The 18,312-nt window shown below is 52.6% G+C and overlaps 1 protein-coding gene across 1 annotated transcript; it reads right to left on the bottom strand.

Moving 5' to 3' along the window:
• Positions 1-1,518: 1,518 nt before the first annotated feature.
• Chaf1b (chromatin assembly factor 1 subunit B) lies at positions 1,519-16,166 on the bottom strand. Its single transcript, XM_051191920.1, has 13 exons — positions 16,016-16,166; positions 15,348-15,480; positions 14,442-14,559; positions 13,555-13,658; positions 11,331-11,427; positions 9,462-9,546; positions 8,972-9,065; positions 6,531-6,600; positions 6,360-6,451; positions 5,368-5,530; positions 3,866-4,297; positions 2,249-2,343; positions 1,519-1,668 (listed from the first exon to the last, which is right to left on the bottom strand). Exons 1-13 carry the CDS (start codon positions 16,139-16,141, stop codon positions 1,556-1,558), a joined length of 1,722 nt encoding a protein of 573 aa, XP_051047877.1. The 5' UTR covers positions 16,142-16,166; the 3' UTR covers positions 1,519-1,555.
• Positions 16,167-18,312: the final 2,146 nt, after the last annotated feature.

Below are 18,312 nucleotides of genomic sequence, written 5' to 3'. Positions count from 1 at the left end.
TCCCTCAAACAACTCCAGATAAGGTTTTGGTATGTGGGAACTGACTTGCCAAAAGGTACAAACTGTAACAAATTTAAAAAAAAAGTCGTTTTTTTTTCTTTTTTAGTAACTGTCAGTTCACTGGCTGATTCCAGTTTGGCTAAACCAAAATTCATCTCCGTGTGACCCTCACTCTTCCACGGACCCACGCAAAAGAAAAAAGACACGGAGTGAGAAGTCTGTCTTCCATGGTGCGGTGGGGCATCTCCAGCAGCTGGAGGCTCCATTCCCGTCTAGGCAAGAGGGGCCCTGCCGCAGACCTGCTTCCTGCCGCAGACCCACCTCTGTGACCCCCTACCCTCCGGGTCTGTCCTCTGGAGACCCCGCAGTGATGCCCCCATTCTAGGGCGCATAGGGAGGGGCGGGAAGTAGATGGGGGAGGGGCGCTCCCAAGCCTCCCACTTCTGCCCCCAGATGCCTGTTTCCCCAAGGTCAGACAAACGCCTTGACCAGGGGCCAAGTGATCGGGAGTGAATCCCCCTGGAGGTGACTTTGACATCTGAGGACGCCAAGCTGGGAGGAGACACTCAGTCGTCTGAGTACTCAGGGACAGTACTGGGTGATCAGAGCTGAGTTCTCCTCCTTCCAGAGCCCAGGTGGAAGCCCGGGCTCCGCTAGTGAGGACTAGACATTCCAGGCAGGACACAAGGCGGAGGCCACACGGAAGAAAGCGACACCTCACACCTCAACCACCACTCGGGCTGCCGAGGTGGCTCAGTCAGTACAGATGCTGCTGCCAAGCGTGGAGACCCGAGTTCAGTCCTCAGTGCCCACACTGTCAAAAGAGAACCAGCTGCCACATTGCTCTCAACCGTCTACATGTGCAGAGGACACGCTTGCACGCGTGCGCGCACACACACGCACACAGATAGAGAGATAAGGGCAAAAGCAGCAATGGGCATCCACACCTTCCACCCATAATCCCCTTGCGTGTCTGGCCACCAGGGCCTATAGCTGGCGGGTGAGATCACTCTGGCCTTGCCTGCTACAAGGCCAAGCAGGACAGCCTCAAGCCTTCTGAGCAGATTCAGGGGGCAGAGTGACCTCCAGTGGCCACTGGGAGCACTGCATGTTTCCACTGGAATTTCTTAGCTCGGCACCCAGACTGTGAAGTCTCTCAAGAGAAAGGACTCAAGAGCAGATCAAGTTTCCTAATCTCAGAAACTCATCAACAAGGTGTTAGCTGGGCGGTGGTGGCGCACGCCTTTAGTCCCAGCACTGGGGGGAGAGGCAGGCGGATCTCTGTGAGTGGGAGGCCAGCCTGCTCTGCAGAGTGAGTTCCAGGACAGCCGGGCCACACAGAAAATAAACAAATAAACAAAAGGAAAGAGGAGTTAGGGTAGCACATAGTCCCACTGGAAAGGGGCGACTGAACAAGGGCACGCAGGCCGCTAGAGCAAAGTCAGCACTCTGTTTTCTACCGCGAATCAATTTACTCTGCTCTGATATCACTGTCACCGCATTGACGTCTTGGGCCGTGGCTCCTGCACACATGAGTGCCGGGCCCCAGCAAGCATCAAGCAGACTTGGAAGCCTCGTCAGGACCCGGGGTTTGGGCACCTCCTTCCTGGTCCTGAAGTCTGGGCCTCTTCAGGTCGGGAGGCTCCTCCTGGGGCTTTCCAGGCGTCACTGAAACATTAACAGACGGGCGTCAGGTTAGCAAGCAGTGAGGGTGAGCCCCAGAACCGCCACAAGGAACAGATCTATCTACAGCGGGGTTCTCGGCCAAGGTGACTGCATGTCAAGAGACAGCCCATGCCTGTGACAGGGTAAGAGGTGGCATAAGGTTGGGGTTGGACAGGTGGCTCAGCGGTTAGGAGCACTGGCTGTTCTTACAGTACCCAGGTTCAGTTCCCAGCACCCACAGGGCAGCACACAACTGTCTGTAACTCCAGTTCCAGGGGATCTGACATCACACAGACATACAGGTAGGCAAGACATCAACGCACATAGAAATGTCTTAAGAAGTGACATCGGGGATGTCATTAAGCCCCACACACCAGCCGCCACAAAGCGGAGAGAGCCATCCCCCAGGAGTGGCTAGCGTCTAGGGCATGGGTCACTTTACTCCTGGGGAGACAAACAGCCACCAGTACATCCCGAGAATGGTTCCGACAAGACTCTGGCCTTCTCAGAACTGACGTAAAGTCAGGTGTTAGCTTCCAAAAGAAGGCATCATATCTGACATAATCCACCAAAACCCTCTTACCTGGTTCAATCTCTTCAGTGGAGGAGGTGGCGGTGCCGCCGGTGGGCAGTGGATTTGGCGCAGTGTCTGCCTTTAATGGTGTTAAGTTTATTCTCCTTGATTAAAAACAGTAAAAGGGTAGACTTTTTCTTAGTGTCAAAGGAGCCAAAGGAAACACACAGCTTTTCCCACTGAGCAGACCCAGAGGGAAACCCAGGCTGGCACCTCCTGGTGCAGAAGGATACGGGCAGCGGCTGTTTGCAGGAGATGCTGGCATGATTGCATGCTAGCAGACGGCATGGCCAGGGCATCCCCTGGGAGGCCCCAGTCTGCCGGTGCCCCACAGCCAGGCAGCTCAGGAAGATTGGCACACAGCAGCGCTACTCAGCCGAGGAAGAGGGAGTCATTCCATTTGTGTAAAGTGGATGAGCCCGGAGGACACTGAGTGCCAGCACACGGCCTCCCCCAGGGGAGGGATCAGAAGGGTTGCTCTCGTGGATTTTTCTTGGGGGTGGAGATGGGAAACTTGAGGCAGGGTCTTATATGTACTTAAGCTGGTCTGGGATTTATTATGATGCCCCAAACTCAGAGCCCTTCTGTCTGCCTCAGCCTCCCAGGGGCCTGGAGCTGTGTGCCATCACGTCACCTGGGTTGATCCGGTATAGATGGAAACCTAGCCGTACATAAACTAGATGACCCCAGCTCTCAGGAGGACAGGACGGGAAGACTGCAGAAAGTTCCAGGCTAGTTTTGGCTCCATGAGACCCTGTTTCCATTTTAAATAAATAAGTAACTATAGCTCAGTGTTGACAAAGGAATGAGCCTGCAATGCCGTGGACAGCCTCCTGCAAAAGCCCAAGCAGACGGTTGCTGGCTTTGGTGTTATGGGAGGGAGGGCACTGTCAGTCACTGAGGGTGCCCTTGGGGGGGATGCGATAAGGGGACACTGGGTCCTTCCTCCCCATGCTACCATCCCGGCCTCTGTGAGGTTAGCGGCCTCCTTTCCCATACACGCCTACCACCCTGTACCGCACAGGCCCAGATCAAAGAGGCAGGTAACTGTGGACTGCCGCCACGGAACCCCAGAGCCAAACCAGGCTTCCTGCCTGTTCGGCTGATTGTTTCATGCAGTTCAGTCAGTGCGGGGAGTTCGGTGATTCTGCACTCCCTCGATTCCTTACCGGACAGGGGGTGCCTGGTGCCACTGAGCAGACCTGAGTGGAACAGGGCACCTCCTGCCCTTGTAAGCTTATAACGTAAGAGGAAACAAACCCCTGCCAGAGAACACGACTGGGGTCAGGGGTCACAAGGCCAGGACAGAGGACAGACATAGTCAAGTGGGTCTCAGCAAGATTCTAGCTTCATCCCGGGTTTCTCCAGGAAGCAGGCAGGGAGACCTCAGAGGGCAGAGCTCGCTCTGGAAACACGGTGGCAGAGGCAGGGGACAAGGCCCGGGAGACTTAGAGGAAAAGACCCAGGACTGGACGGCAGGCCGCCCAGCACACGTCACAGGTGGGACTCTGGGCAGAGGCCAGGCTTCACCCCTGGCTAGGAAATACAGGTCTGGAAAGGGAGGCGGCAGCTTCAGAATTTGCCCACTGCACAACGACACTTGCTTGTTTTGTCAAGTGCTCTTACCGGGGAGTCGTCTTGCTCCAGGACTGCAGCGTGTTCAGGGTGACCCTCCGGGGTTGGGGGGCTTTGGTGTTCTGACTAGCAGGCTGCAGGGTCTTCTCCTCAGGAGGCCGTGGCAAGGAGCTCTTGCCAGCAGGAGTGGCCGAGGGGCTGTCCCTGGCGGCGGGCGGGGCTGGAGACTGTGTCGTTGGTGAGGGGGTGGCACAGGGACTGCTGGGGTCTTGCGGTCTGCAGGTGGGGGTCCCCTCGGCTGATCGGGGCCCTGGAGAAGACCCCTGCTGTGCCTGGCTCTTGCTTTTCTTTGCTGTGTCAGGAGTTCTTATGTTCAAAACTGGCTTCTCTTTCAACACTGCGCCAAGTTCACCCTTCTCAAAGGTCACAAAGGAGCAATACCCATCCGTGGAGGAGATGGCCAGGAAGGTCCCGTCACTGGACCTGTGTCCCCAACAAGGAAGAAGTCAGTTATTGGCATCTACAAGTCATACTCACACTCCCATGACCAGGCAGCTGGAGCCGATCACAAGCTGTGTTTGAAGGCAGTGGTCAGGACAACGGCAGAACAGACGGCTTCAACAAGCTCTGCAAGCACGTAGTGTCCTTTCCCAACCCCATCTCAGTCTCCGGAACCACCTCGGACCTATGTGCCCTCCTATCAACTTCGCCTGGATAAAAGTGAGGAGGTCTCGACTTTTCCTAACGTGAAGAATAAAGTCAGGTCCAGCGAGGTGGCTCAGGCAGCAAAGGCGCTTGCTCTTCAAGCCCGAGGACCGAGCTCAATTCCTGGGAGCTATGTGAGGTGACAGAAGAGAGCCAACTCTACAAGGGTGCCCTCTGACCTCCACGTGAGCCGTGGCACACACACCCCTACACACTACATACAAAATATATGAAGAAATTTAGAGGGAAGCAAGGGTCCCACAGAGAGAGTAGAGCCCTTGCCTAGTGTGTTTGAGGCCCTGGGTTCGGTACCAAGCATGAACCGGGCTTGTGGGTAGACACACGTGGACGGGGGAGCTGGGGGATCAGGATTTCAAGGTCATCCTCAGGCACAGAGCAGGGCTGAGGCGCTGGGGGGGGGGAGGGGCAAGAAACGAGACTGAGGGGCCTGCCTCGCTATCGTACAGGGAGAGCCCTTGGCGATGGCGTCTTCAGGCACCCGAGGCATCGAGTAAGGACAGTGAGTGACAAGTGGTACTGGCAGGTGAGGTCTCTGACCAACGAGTCCCCAGGGTTCCCCCTCAGCTTCCTGGAACCTGACTGACCTCACAGGGCTGTGTGCATGGCGGCAGAGCTCACTGCTGGGCAGGGAGACGGCTCATCAGGCCAGAGCGTTTCTGTGCATGTGCGAGCCTGATGAGCTGAGTTCAGATCCCTAGAACCCACGTGGAAGGAGAGAACAGCCTCCTGCAAGCAAGCTGTCCTCTGATGTTCACATGCACGTACTCCCCGTCTGGGGAATCGAGGGCCACTACCTCGCTCCCATCCTGTGCCTGTTAGCTACTCACCAGGAGATGTCACTCAGGGTATGGTAATGGATGTTAGACACATAACCAAATGGGAAAGGCTGCTGCGTGTCATACAGCATCACAGAGTCCTCGGAGGCCACGGCAAACACCATACGGTAGGGCAGGCTCACCGGCTCGGGGCTCGGCTCCTCTGATGCCCCGTCTGTAGGGAGAGGACAAGCTGAATGAAGCCACAGAAACCCAGTTCCCAAGGGAGAGAGCCAGCCCTCCCTCCCCCAGCTCTGGGAGGATATCTACCGTGTCAGCGAAAGCTAGTTTACTATAAGCTGCACAGAAGAGCTTAGTTCCTGGGCTGGCAAGATGGACCAATGGGTAATGGCAGGCTTGACAATGTGAGTTCGATCCCCAGGACCCTAACATCCTGTCACAAAAAGCCAAATAACAACAAAAGGCCCAGTGGGGAAATAAAATGAAACTAATTAGTACTAATGTACTCTTTGTTGTTGTTTGAGACAGGGTTTCTCTGTGTAGTTTTGGAGCCTGTCCTGGAACTCACTCTGTAGCCCAGGCTGGCCTCGAACTCGCAAAGATCTATCTGCCTCTGCCTCTGCCTCCTGAGTGCTGGGACTAAAGGCGCGGTCCACCACTGCCCCGATAGTACTAATGTATTCTTAACGTTGCTGTAGATGAGAAATCGTATTCTGGACAATGAAAAGAAAGACACACTTTGCATTACGGGACACTACAAAGGAATATGGGTCTGTCCAAAAGGCTATGATGGGACGGACTCTTGATGTCTTCACAGCAAACGTAAATGATGAAGAGAAGAGACACATCCTGATTTAAACATCCCATTATACGCACACTGAAGCATCATAGGATGCCCCCCAGAAAGACATCATTTTTACATGTAAAATGAACAAAATTAAAAATGTGAGCCCAATCCGCACAGCTTTCTCCACAAGACAGCCACCAAGTCCCCACTCCAGGGAGAAAGCACCCACACCCACACGCTGTGGTTCTGACGGTACCTGTTTCTGCCACTGGCCTCAATTCGAAGTAGACGGGACAGCAGCGGACAGCGAGAGTCGCTTTCCCAGGGCACGGAAGGTGGGCGATTGGCCTGCAAGGTGGACCACAGGTTAGCAACAGGTACTGCTGCTCGGCCAGGGCAAAACTGAGACATGTCTTCAGCTGCGTACCTTTTCAGGTGTTTTCTGGAGAACACATACGTTGTATTTGTTACATTTTCACCAGATTCCACACATCCAGCTGGGGAGCAGGGAGGGGGGGGGGGAGATTCACGGTTACACTGTTTCCCAGCAAAAAATCCCAAGCCTTCCCAGTCTGGCTTGCAAAATATTCTTCCCCTCCCATGGTTAAACTGATGATGCTTCTGTGACAGAGATAAACACAAATGTCCCCGATGACTGGTCTCACCCTGCTCCAGCTCTACCTGCCCTCACCCCCACCCGAGGGCCCCCGGCCTCTGGATGCCCACCCAGGGCAGGAAGGATGCGGACCCAAGAGAGTTGGCGACTGGTGAAACCCTGTGCTTGAGAGCAGAGGCAGAAGCAGCCGATGGGGCCCTGTGGCCAGTTCTGCCTGAGAGCCCCCAAGCCTGTTCCCAGCATTCAGACCTTGGCTGTCTGTCTCTTAAACTCGCCATGGGGTTGTCTGGAGACCTAGCCCACGATGCACCCTGCAGCTTCCTGCAGAACCTGACTGTCACATGGTATAAAACACATACACGTGCCATCTGACAGGGAAGGACATTACTCTCGCTTTTATGCATAGCTATTCCCTGCCCACCTCTCACCACGACCCCGCTATGACAAACCAATGCTGGTCCGTCTCCCTGGGCACAGATAACCATTCATCACACACTCCCGCAGGTGGTCTTTCCAAGGCATTTGTTGTTAAGAAACAGAGACCCACACTTCTGTCCCTGAGTCAGCACACAGGGCACTAAAGCCTCTTCTGGTCATGTCACAATATTTACTAGTAGGAAACTAATGTCCTCTGTTGAGAGCTACTGACTTGGGGGCTTTGGACTTTTTGGTTTTTGGTGGGGAGGGTTGGTTGTTTTTATTTGCTTGATGTTGATGCATCCTGGGCTTCTCTCAAACTCACTATGCAACCAAGGATGACCTTGAGTTCCTGGGTCTCCCACCTCCGCCTTCCAACACCCAAGTGCCACCACACACAGCTTAGAAATTCCTATGCATTTCCTTGCTAAGGAATTGTCTTAGACTGAAGACACAGGGATTGGATGGCGTTAACTGTTACCAGGCTGCATTCAAAATACACTAACATGCTGCGCAGGACCCACATCCTGCCCAGCAGTAATGGCAACTGTTACTGCTTTTCAATCTGAAGAGAATAGCAACATCTAAATGTCACCACTGTACAATTCTGCATTTGCTGTTCCTGGGCATGAGAATCTGTTCTTGGATGCAATCTGTACCCTTCCTTCATTACTCTGTTTATGGTGCGAAGGGTTGATCTCAGAGCCTCACACCTTAGGCAAGCACTTGACCAATGAGTTATATCCAGTTCTTTAGAGTTTTCTTCTTTAGTATTTTGTTTTCTTGCCAATTGAGAGGGCCACTGTATAGGATACATTGTATCAAAAGCACCAGATGCCACTTCATCGTGTGTCCACTGACACGGCCTGGCCCTGCCCTACCTTTACTGTATGGAAGTTATGCATTCAGAGTCAGAGTCAGGCTGGTCCATGCACACCTATAACCCCAGCAATCAGGGAACAGAGATGGGAGAACTGGAAATTCAAGATCATTCTCAGCTACATAACAAGGGCTAACCTGAGCTACACAAAACCAAGACACAGAGCAAAACAAAACAAGTTCTGGGCTCAGTTGGTAGAATGCTTGCTTAATATGCTTGAGGTCCTGGGTTCAAGTCCCAGCACTGTTTAATCAGGTGTTAGTGCATGCCTGTCACCCCAGCACCTGGAAGTAAAGAAAGGAAGGTGGAGTTCTATGACGGGAGACGTCACTCTGTAAATATGTTTCTCTTATTGGTTGATGAATAAAACACTATGGCCGATAGGACAGCAAGACAGGCAGGACTAGGAGATGAGAAGAATTCTGGGAGGTGTAAGCAGGCTGCAGTAGCCATGCAGGACTCCAGAAGAAAAACAGGTCTCCCTTAGATTAATAGAAATGGGTTAGTAGTTAAGACAGAGATAGCCAATAATAAGCCCTATCAATGGCCAACAGTTTCATTTGGGGCTGATGTGGTTGTGGAACCAGGCTGGCCAGAAAGAGTGCTCTTAACAGTTCTAGGCCATCCCCAGATACATAGTGAATTCCAGGTCTGCCTGGGGTGAGTGAAACAAACAGACAAACAGACAAACAAACAAACATTAGGACAGATGGATGAAAATGTGTAAGCACTAAGACTCTTCTAAGTAAAATCCATCTTAGAGAAAATACCGCTCCAAGTCTTTCAGTTCCCTAACTTTTGTGACCCTCAAAACCATCACGTTATCCAAGAGCCAAGGCGACCGTGTCCGAGGTTCCAGTGTGCAGACACTTGCCAGAGCTGGGACGTGTCATAAGTGGGCATACAGACGTCCCTCTGTTGCTACCACACCCCTGTCACCTGTTGTCACACACACCTGGAGTGAGAAGCAAAGATCCATCTGGAGTAAAACTGAGTCTACGGAAGAATGACTTCATGCTGTCATCGTGAAACATCCGGAAACTTCTTGCCTGTGTAGACAGCGCTTGAAGTCATTCCAAAACATCTCATTCTCCATAAGGGCTCACCACTTAGACCTGGCCAGGAATAATTACTCAGGAAGACAGAATTAAATCTTTTATAATACCTGGTCAGCCAATAAGGCAGTCTGAGGGGAAGCCTCATTAGTTGGTTGGTGAACTTAGGGCTCTGCAGGGGTTAGGAGTCCCCCGGCCTCAAATGGGAATGGCAAAATATTTCATGCTGGGCTGGCAAAATGGCTAAGGGGGTAAACGACACTTGTTGCCAGGCCTCTTGACTTGAATTCTGTTCCACACAGTGGCCTGAGAGAATGGACTTGTGACCTTCATAGGCACACTGTGACGCGTCTGCACGCAGGTGAGATGATAATAAAAGGTACTTCCTACCTCTCCTTCAGACCCTGACCCAGACAGCATCTTAGAAATGTTGAAAGCCACACGCTTCTTCTGAGTGCTATAGACCCGCAGCACCCTGGAGAAAGAGAAGTCTGAATACCACCGCAGGAACCAGATTTCACACAGTGACGGCCTGTCTGTGCACGCCACCCAGCCTCAGAAACTGTTATGGACCAGTAGAGTCCACTGAGGAATTCGGAAGGAAGCCCCTAAGTATGCCACAGTGGGAAAACGCGAAGCAGAGTCACGTCCCTTCCGTATCCCTCACTGAATAAAATAATTCTGCTCCTCACACGAGGAAGGTGCAGTTCTAATTCTGAGCCGTGATGTTTGGCCTAATGGCAACACTGTGACTACAGTGAAATTTATTTTGTGTGGACGATCCTGTTTGCAGAGCTTTCTAGAGTAAGGAATGTGAGTAACTCACACCTGCAATTCCTGCACGTGGAAGGTGAGGCAGGAGGATCACCATGAGCTTAAAGCCAGCCTTGGTTATAGAGTAAGACATCGGGAGGCCCAGGCAGGAGGATGGGCAAGGCGTGCGCCCTTCACCCCCTAAAAGGGCGGGGATGGGAACACCGGCGACTGACTCTTGCTCCCGAGTCACTGTTCCCGCTAATCGAACTGTTCTCTCGTTTGCTTCAGTGAGACACAGGGAAGTGCATGGCAACCAGCACAGGGTTGTCTACAATACACAAACCCTAACTCTACACACTGCTCTCATTCAATTTCAGGGCCATATCAAGTTCAACTTTTAAATTAAAAGCAGCTGAGGACTGGGGAATGTAGCTCCATTGTCTGAGTTTTTGCCCAGCATTCATTCCATCCCCAGGACTGCATAATCCAGGGCATGGTGGATCCACCAGAAATCCTAGTACTCTGGAGGTAGAGGCAAGAAGATGTGAAGTTCAAAGACAGCCTAGGCTACATGAAACATTGTCTCAAAAAAACCCAATAATGGAAACATTGTTTCAAAATAACCAATAATGGAAACATTGTCTCAAAAACAATAACGGGCTGGAGAGATTGCCAGTGGTTAAGAGCCCTGGCTGCTCTTGCAGAGGAACTGGGATTCAATTTCCACAACCACATGGTGGCTATCTGTTAACTCCAGTTTCCGAAGACTGACACCTGTCTTCTGACTACAGCAGTAAACTATGATCAGAAGTGAAGTGTGAGGTGTTGGCCTAGCACCAACCAAGATTGTGTGTTCGATCCCCCGCACTGTAAAAAAATGAAATGAACACCTCAATCCACCCACTACCTTTATTAGTTTGTCTCCTTGAAATCAAGTGTGATTCAGTTTGACATTAAAAAGCTCTTTCTAACAGGGCAGAGAGATGGCTCACTGTCTAGGAGCATGTGTTGCTCTTGTAGAGGACCCCAGTTTGTTCCCAGCACCGACAGCTCACACTGTTTGTTAACTCGGTTTCAGGGGAATCCAATGACCTCTTCTGGCCTCCGAGAACACCAGGTACACACATGGTGCGTGGACACAAACGCAGGCACACATACAAGCTCGGCACACACATGGTGCAGGGACACACATGCAGGCACACATACAAGCTCTGCATACACACATGGTACATGAACACACACAGGCACACACACACATGGTACATGGACACACACACAAGCAAACACACAAGCTTGGCACACACATGGCGCAGGGACACACACGCAGGCAAACACACAAGCTCTTTCTACATTAGTTCACCCATCCAATACGATTCACTGACGTCAGCTCTGCGTGAGGCAACTGGTCTAATTAATTGGTCTCTAATTCCTGTCTTGTCGGAATAAGGAAAACAAGAATGAAAGAACCCAAACCGAGCTGTCAATCCCCAGTTACTTACATACCTGTCGCAACTCAGGGTCGCAACATATTGACCCAAAGGGTCCCAGGCAACTCCTTGTACGTAACTTTTATGTTCGTTGAAAATGGAAATCTTCTGTCCTACAAAGACGCACGCAAGAGCATTATCAACACTACAAAGAAGCATGAACTAAGGCTCCTACACTATTGCGGAGTTCCCGCCCAGTGTTCCAAAGTGTGTCAGACTCAAGGGACACAAAGATCACTCCACACCCCGTCCTCCAATCACACACAGCGCTCAGACAGAGTAAGGGAACCTGGCATCCACAGCAAGCTCCAGGCTCTGTGGGTCAGAGACCTGAGGTTAGTTCTCGGGGAGAGAACCCCTCACCCTGTCACGGCTGAGCTCAGCACGGGGCTCGTGGGCACTGCGGAGAACTGGTAATGGGAAGCCAGGAGCCAGGAACAAGATGAGAAGGAGCCACAGTACAGTTAAGAGAACTTTGTAGTGAAGAACAAGCCGCAAGACTGATCGCTGGGAAGCGTTCTGGGTTTCAGAGAGGAAGCTGAAGCCGGGTGTGGTAGAGCGCACCTGTGACCACTTGGGAGGTGAGGGCAGGAGGGAGCCGGGGCCAGGGCTAGCCTTGGTTTACAAAGGGAGACCCTGTCTCAAAAAACTCAAACCAATAAACTGAGGTTGAGGACCTATGACAGAAAGTCACTAGTGAGGTCACAGGCACAGAAGGGCGGAGGGGCTGGCGCTGGAGAGGCTAATGTGGCATTCAATGGGTGAGTCAGAGGTACCGAGCTTTCCTGGGTTAAAGGAAAACAGTTTTCAAGCTGCAACTACGGACGAGCCCCAAACTCACCGCACTCACAGCAGTGCACTACACTCAAGCTGCACGACATTCAGTAATTCAAGTTACCATCCAAAGGCTTTAACCGTGTGAAAGCAGACAAAGAAGCTGGCCCCAGGCCCTGGGTCTGATCCATGGGAGGGGTGGGAGAGACCCTCCTCCAAGGGGGTGGTCAACCCCCATCTCTCACCCCTTCCCCCCCTCACCCACCCCACCGCCACGCAGCTTCCGCAGCCACCACCCGCCCGCACTGCTAATCCAGGGCCCGGGACATGCTGCAGCTTAATTCATACAACAGGCTGGCTTCGAACTCAGAGATCCGCCTGCCTCTGCCCCCCAAGTGCTGGGATTAAAGGTGCGTGCCACCACGTACGGCTTTGAAGGACTTTCTTGGTGGCATCTTGGTGATGGTGGTCCAAGGAGGTTTGGGGATGGCAGCCCAGGGGATGTACACCACCCCACCCCTACCCCCCCCAGGCTGCTTCAGCCTGGTTCTAAGGTGCTGTCCTCCCTTACTCCATCAGAGAGCGTCTCTCATCTTGAAAGCCTTTCCAGGAAGTGGGCTGGGCATTAAGGCAGCTGGGGACTGAGAGGGACACTGAGGGGGCCTGTGTGGACCTCAGTAAGCCAGCGGGAGCATGAGGACGGGCCTGGCGAGTGCACAGGTTTGAGCAACAGGCCCGAGGCCAGGACTGGGAAACTTAAAGGTGGGATGCAACACGGACCCCGGCTGCGGTTTGTCTCCAAGGGCGAAAAGTGGTCAAAGGGGCAGACTCTGATGGTTTAAGAGCACACGGGAGGCATGCCAGACAGAACGACAGGCCAGGGGAACACGCCCCACAGCTCATGTATTTGAATGTTTGGTGGAGCTGTCTGGGAAGGACAGGAGGTGTGGCCTTGTTGGAGAAGGCTTGCCACTGGGGACGGGCTTTGACGTTTTCAAAGCCTGCGCCCTTTCCAGTTAGCTGGCTCTCCCTCTCTGCTTCATGGTTGTGGAATAAGATGTAGGCTCTCCAGTGTGGCTCCTGCCCGCCCGCCCGCCCACCATGATGGACATGGACCAAGTTAAACTTTCTTTTATGAGTCGCCTTGGTCGTGTTGTCTTATCACGGCAACAGAACAGGCCTTGATTTCAGCCTCTATCAAAACTGCTCCCGCTCAGCATCCCTACCCTTACACTTGGTGTGGAGCTCAGTAGGTCACAGCACTTACTGCTGTTTCACGGGACCCAAGTTTGGTGGTCCCTAGTGCCCAACTGGGAGCCTTACAGCAGCCTGTAACTCCAGTTCCAGGGGATCAGGCAACCTAGTCCAGACTCCATGATGCTACAGGCATGTGCACATACACATACGTGTATACATAAGTACATACATATGTATTCTAATTCTAATAAAACAAGTATGTCGCTCACCTTTGCTGACATCCCATATGATAACTGTGTTATCCACAGAGGCGGAGGCCATCAGAGTCCCATCATTTGCCCAGCAAATATCACACACATCTTCTAAGTGGCCCCTAGAGCCCAAAGACAGAAGAGATAATGTTATTACTGCAAAAGAGAGACGCTATCAAAAAGTCCATAGTCCGGGGCCATGCACTGAAATGAGGTGCTAGAAATTCTCAGGGGATCTGTGTGGGCCTAGCTACAAACAGTGTTTCCAAGGTTGTCTGGATCTAAAATAAATCAAAGGGCCTTGCAGGTCCACGTGGATAATCCCAGCACTGGGACCCTGGGCAACAGGACAGAATTCAAGGCTAGCCTGGGCTATACAGCTAGGCTGCCCGGCTTAAAAATGATTCTTTTAAAATGATTCTCTTTTTTTTTTTTTTAAACCAAGGAAAATTTCATAATAGAAAGAAAAATCCATTTCCATCTTTTTTTTTTTTTTTTTTAATCTATTATTATCTTAAGAAGCAGGCAAAAGTTTCAAGTTAGCCACACGAACTGTTTTGTTTTGTTTTCCAAGACAGGGTTTCTCTGTGTAGCCTTGGTCGTCCTAAAACTCACTCTGTAGGAGGACAGGCTGCCCTTGAACTCAGAGATCCTCTGCCTGCCTCTGCCTAACGGTGTGAGCCACCATCGCCACGCAGGTACGTGGACTGAAGTATTTGGAGTGTAAAGCAGAGTCGCTCAGCCGGAACTTCAGCAATCTTGATGCTCTTCCAGAGAGCTCAGCCGGCTCTCAGCACCGACTGCACCACAGTACGCCCTGTACCTCCAGCTCCAAGGGGTCCGCCGCCTCCTCTGACCGCAGGTGCCCGCACACACAATCAGTCCCCACGGCCCCTCCTCCTTACCTCAGGGTTTTCACCACGGTCCAGTTCTCCTTATTCAGCTGGGCCTCGTCCTCATCCTGAAAGGCGACTGGCTCTGGTTCCTTGTTATCATTCATCTTCCACAAGAGAACAACGGCATCTGTGGAACGAATCAGCCAGCATGGACAAGGTCTTCCCATGCCTCCTTCACCTCTCGAGTTTTAGGATGTTTTGTCAGCTTCATGTTACTCAATGGACACTCTAGCCACGAAGATCTTTCACTTCTAAGAATATGCACGACGGTATGGGACTGTAATTCAGCCTTGGGGAGTCTACACCAGGAGGACCAGACATTCAAGGCTAGCCTGGGCTACGTGGTAAGTTTAAAGCTAGCCTGGGCTACATGAGTCCCTATTGTAGAAAAACACAAAGACTTTGAAAAGGGCAAGTAAATTTGCCCTTCACTGAAACAAAACAAAAAATGAAACCAGTTCATGATAGACCCGGTGTAGGATCATCACATATTCGGGCTTCCTGGGCCAGCCTGTGAGTTTAATGCTGCGCCCTCCATCTTCACACTCTGATACACTCCAAAAATGTGAATTAAAGGTTTGAAAGGCACACAGGGAAGGCCAATGACATCCGAAATGGAAGACACAACCAGCTCAGACCTCATTAACTTTCTTTCCTTGACAGAAGCTTGCTATTATTTAAGCCGGGCGTTGGTGGCGCACGCCTTTAATCCCAGCACTCGGGAGGCAGAGGCAGGTGGATCTCTGTGAGTTCAAGGTCAGCCCCCCCAACCCCAAAAAAGAACCTTGGTATTTATCCCAGGTGACCTTCAATTTTCGGTTGCCCTGTTTCAGCCTCCAAGGTGCTGTGGTTGCAGGCCCATGTCACTCCCCAGCTCAAATGTCACTAAGTGTCAGATTGCGGAACAATACTCACCGTCGCCTCCAGATGCTAAGATCTCCCCAGATGGAGAAAAACGCACAACATTGACAGCTTTGGTGTGCCGAGCAAGATTGGAGAGAAATTCCACCACGGCTTTCCCATCTGGCCCCCTCTCCACCTTCCAGATCTGCTGACAGCAAAACATTCACTAGAGAAAGACACTAGCCACCCCCATCCCTCTCATTAGGCAGATATCTGTTTTCTGGAATAAGTGCCATTTTCTTTTTGAAACGTTGCAAACTGAAGGAATTCTTAGCAAAAGTGTAAACCAGCAGTCCCAGGACCTTAAGGCTCCCCTTTCCGTTCTTTCTAGAGCACAGGAACTGGCCTCTCGCCTAGCCCTGCCTGACCTCAGACTCACTATCTCGGAGGATAACCTCCAACTTCGTCCTGTACCTCACATGCAGGAGTGCGTGCCGGCAGCAGAGTTCTCAGCATTCTCAGATGCTGGCAACCCACTTGTAACAAAGTGGAGAACGTTAATCCAGAGAGCCCATCTCTGCAGCATTCCTTGCTTTTACCCCAGGCCTGAGAATTTAGCATTCTGGGCAAAACGACTTGCGGCGCCGGCTTCGGTTCCAAATAAAGAAATGAGTCCTCGGATGAATCCTTGGACTCCACATAGCACAAGCCTGTGTCCTCCCTCCCTCCTGCCCGCTTACCCTGACGGCGGTGTCCACCCCGGCGGACGCCAGCCTGTGGATCTTGCAGGCTGCCGCGTGCTGGAAGTCCAGGCTGTACACTGGCTCCTTGTTGTGCCAGGCGATTTCACACGTGATCACCTTCATCCTCCCGAGTCTCCGCCGGGCACGGGGAGGGCTGGAAACGGGACAGCACGGGCGAACCAGGTAAACGGCCCTGCAGCGCAAGCTGCGAGCGGCGCGGACGTCATCTGCACGCTGCAGGCAGCTAAGCGGCTCGCACAGGCAGCGGCTCCCACTGGTTCACCTCCCCGGAAGAGTCAGGAACCAAACACCCGAGAGGGAGGCGGCGCGGGGACCGGGGCCCGGGCCGGGGCCGGCGGGGAGGGGCGCGGGCTCGGGCCTGCCTGGCGGGAGGCGCGCGGGTCCGGGTCCCGCTTGGCACCGCGGCCTGGGGCGGACCGGCCTCCGCCTGAGCCCGCCCCGCGGCCCCCGGCGAGCATCTGCCGCCCGACCCGGTCCAGAGGCCACGGAGACCCGGGAGCCGCCAGGAACCTACCTGCAGGGACGCCGTCCGCCAGGAGCCGCCCGCGCCCGCGGATTCCCGCGCGCCGGAGACCACGCCCCTCCCCGGAGGGCGGAGACAGCCTCGCCCCTCCCCCGAGTGGGCGGGGCCGTCCCCGGCAAAGGCTCTGGCTGGGCGGGGGTCCTAGCGCGCCCCTCCTCCTCGTGGGCGGAGCTGTCGTGACACCGCGGCTTCCGGTGGGCGGGGCGCCGGACGCCCCTCCCTCCCGTGGGCGGGGCCGTCGAGGCCCCACCCCCCGGCTCCTGCTGGCGCCCCCGGAATTCCGTCCCCGCCTCCGGAGCTCCCTTGCGGCGCTAGCCCCACAGTTCCGCGGTGTTTTTCCGGCGGTGGGCGCCGCCTGCTCAGCTCAGCCGAGCCGGGTGGAAGAAACGCGGGGCTACAGACGCGGCCCCGCCTACCGTGCAGGGTGGCATCACCAACCAGATCCTGACTGTTACCCCTGCAATCGGGGGACTCTAAACTCAAGGTTATCCTCAGCTACACTGAGGGCTCCGGGCCAGCCTGAACGACTTAAAACCATAAACAAAAACAAAGTAAAACACGTATTATAGCATAGATGGGAAACTGGGACTCATCCAATATTTCCAAATAGCATCCACCCACGTACAGAGTATTTGAAAGCTGTCACTCCACACCAAAGATCCCAGAATGGCCTCTGGAGTTTTACAAGTCAGTAAAATAAATAGGAAGTGTTTCCTGCCCTCTCCTAGCGAGTGAGCCTGGCATAGTTGCCATGATATTAATCTCTGCACTCAAGAGGCAAGATGAAGATGAGAAGTTCAACGCCATCCTTCACTACATTGCCAAGTTTGAGACCAGCCTGGACTATATGAATGTGTGTAGAAAATCAAGTTATAAGTCCCATTCCAATTATTTAATGGGTGATTTACCCTCCATGACCCTTCTCAATAATTTCACGTTTTTAAATAGCAAGAATCTTGTCTCCTATGGTCTTGACTCCTTCTAAGACAGCATATGAAAAAAAATACATTTTTATAAAGAATTAAGTTCATAGCTGGAGAGGGGACTCGGCAGGTAATCTTTGTAACATTTTTGACCATTGGTATTTTGCCTGCACTTATGTTTGTGTGAGGGTGTCAGAAGCCCTGGAACCAGTTACCGAAGGAGACAGGTGTGAGCTGCTATGTGGGTACTGGGATTTGAACCCAGGTCTTCTGAAGAGTAGCCAGTGCTGACCCACTGACCCATCCATCTCTCCAGTCCTTGCAGGTCCATCTTCGAAGCACTTGCTGCTTTGACAGAGGTCCAGGGTTCAGTTCTCAACACCCACATGGTGGCTCACAACCACCTGTAATTCCAGTTCCAGGAAATCCACCACCCTCCTCTGACCTCTAAGGGCACCAGAAATATGTATGGTACACACATCATACAAGCAAAACTCATACACAAAAAATTTAGAAATCTAAAAAAAAAATTAAAAATCATAATTAACCTCAGAATAATATTTACATTTTCAGGGGTGTTTGTTTTGTTTTTGGAGATCATCTCTCTCATATTCCCACACACTATCCTCCTGCCTCTACCTCCAGAGTGCTGGGATTACAGGCGTGCGCCACATGTCCTGGCTGGTTTATTTTGGGAATTGAGCCCAGGACCTGGTGCTTGCAACCTGGAGCTGAACTACACCCCAGCCCAAAGTTATACCTTTAACACTAGAAATACAGAATACATTTTACAACGAAGAAAAATGCACAAGACAGAAAGGCCCAGC

Source organism: Phodopus roborovskii, unplaced genomic scaffold (assembly GCF_943737965.1).
Source record: "Phodopus roborovskii unplaced genomic scaffold, PHOROB, whole genome shotgun sequence".
In the NCBI taxonomy this organism is placed as follows: domain Eukaryota; kingdom Metazoa; phylum Chordata; class Mammalia; order Rodentia; family Cricetidae; genus Phodopus; species Phodopus roborovskii.
Note: the sequence above shows the minus strand (reverse complement) of the source record. Positions and strands in the feature narration are given on the sequence as shown.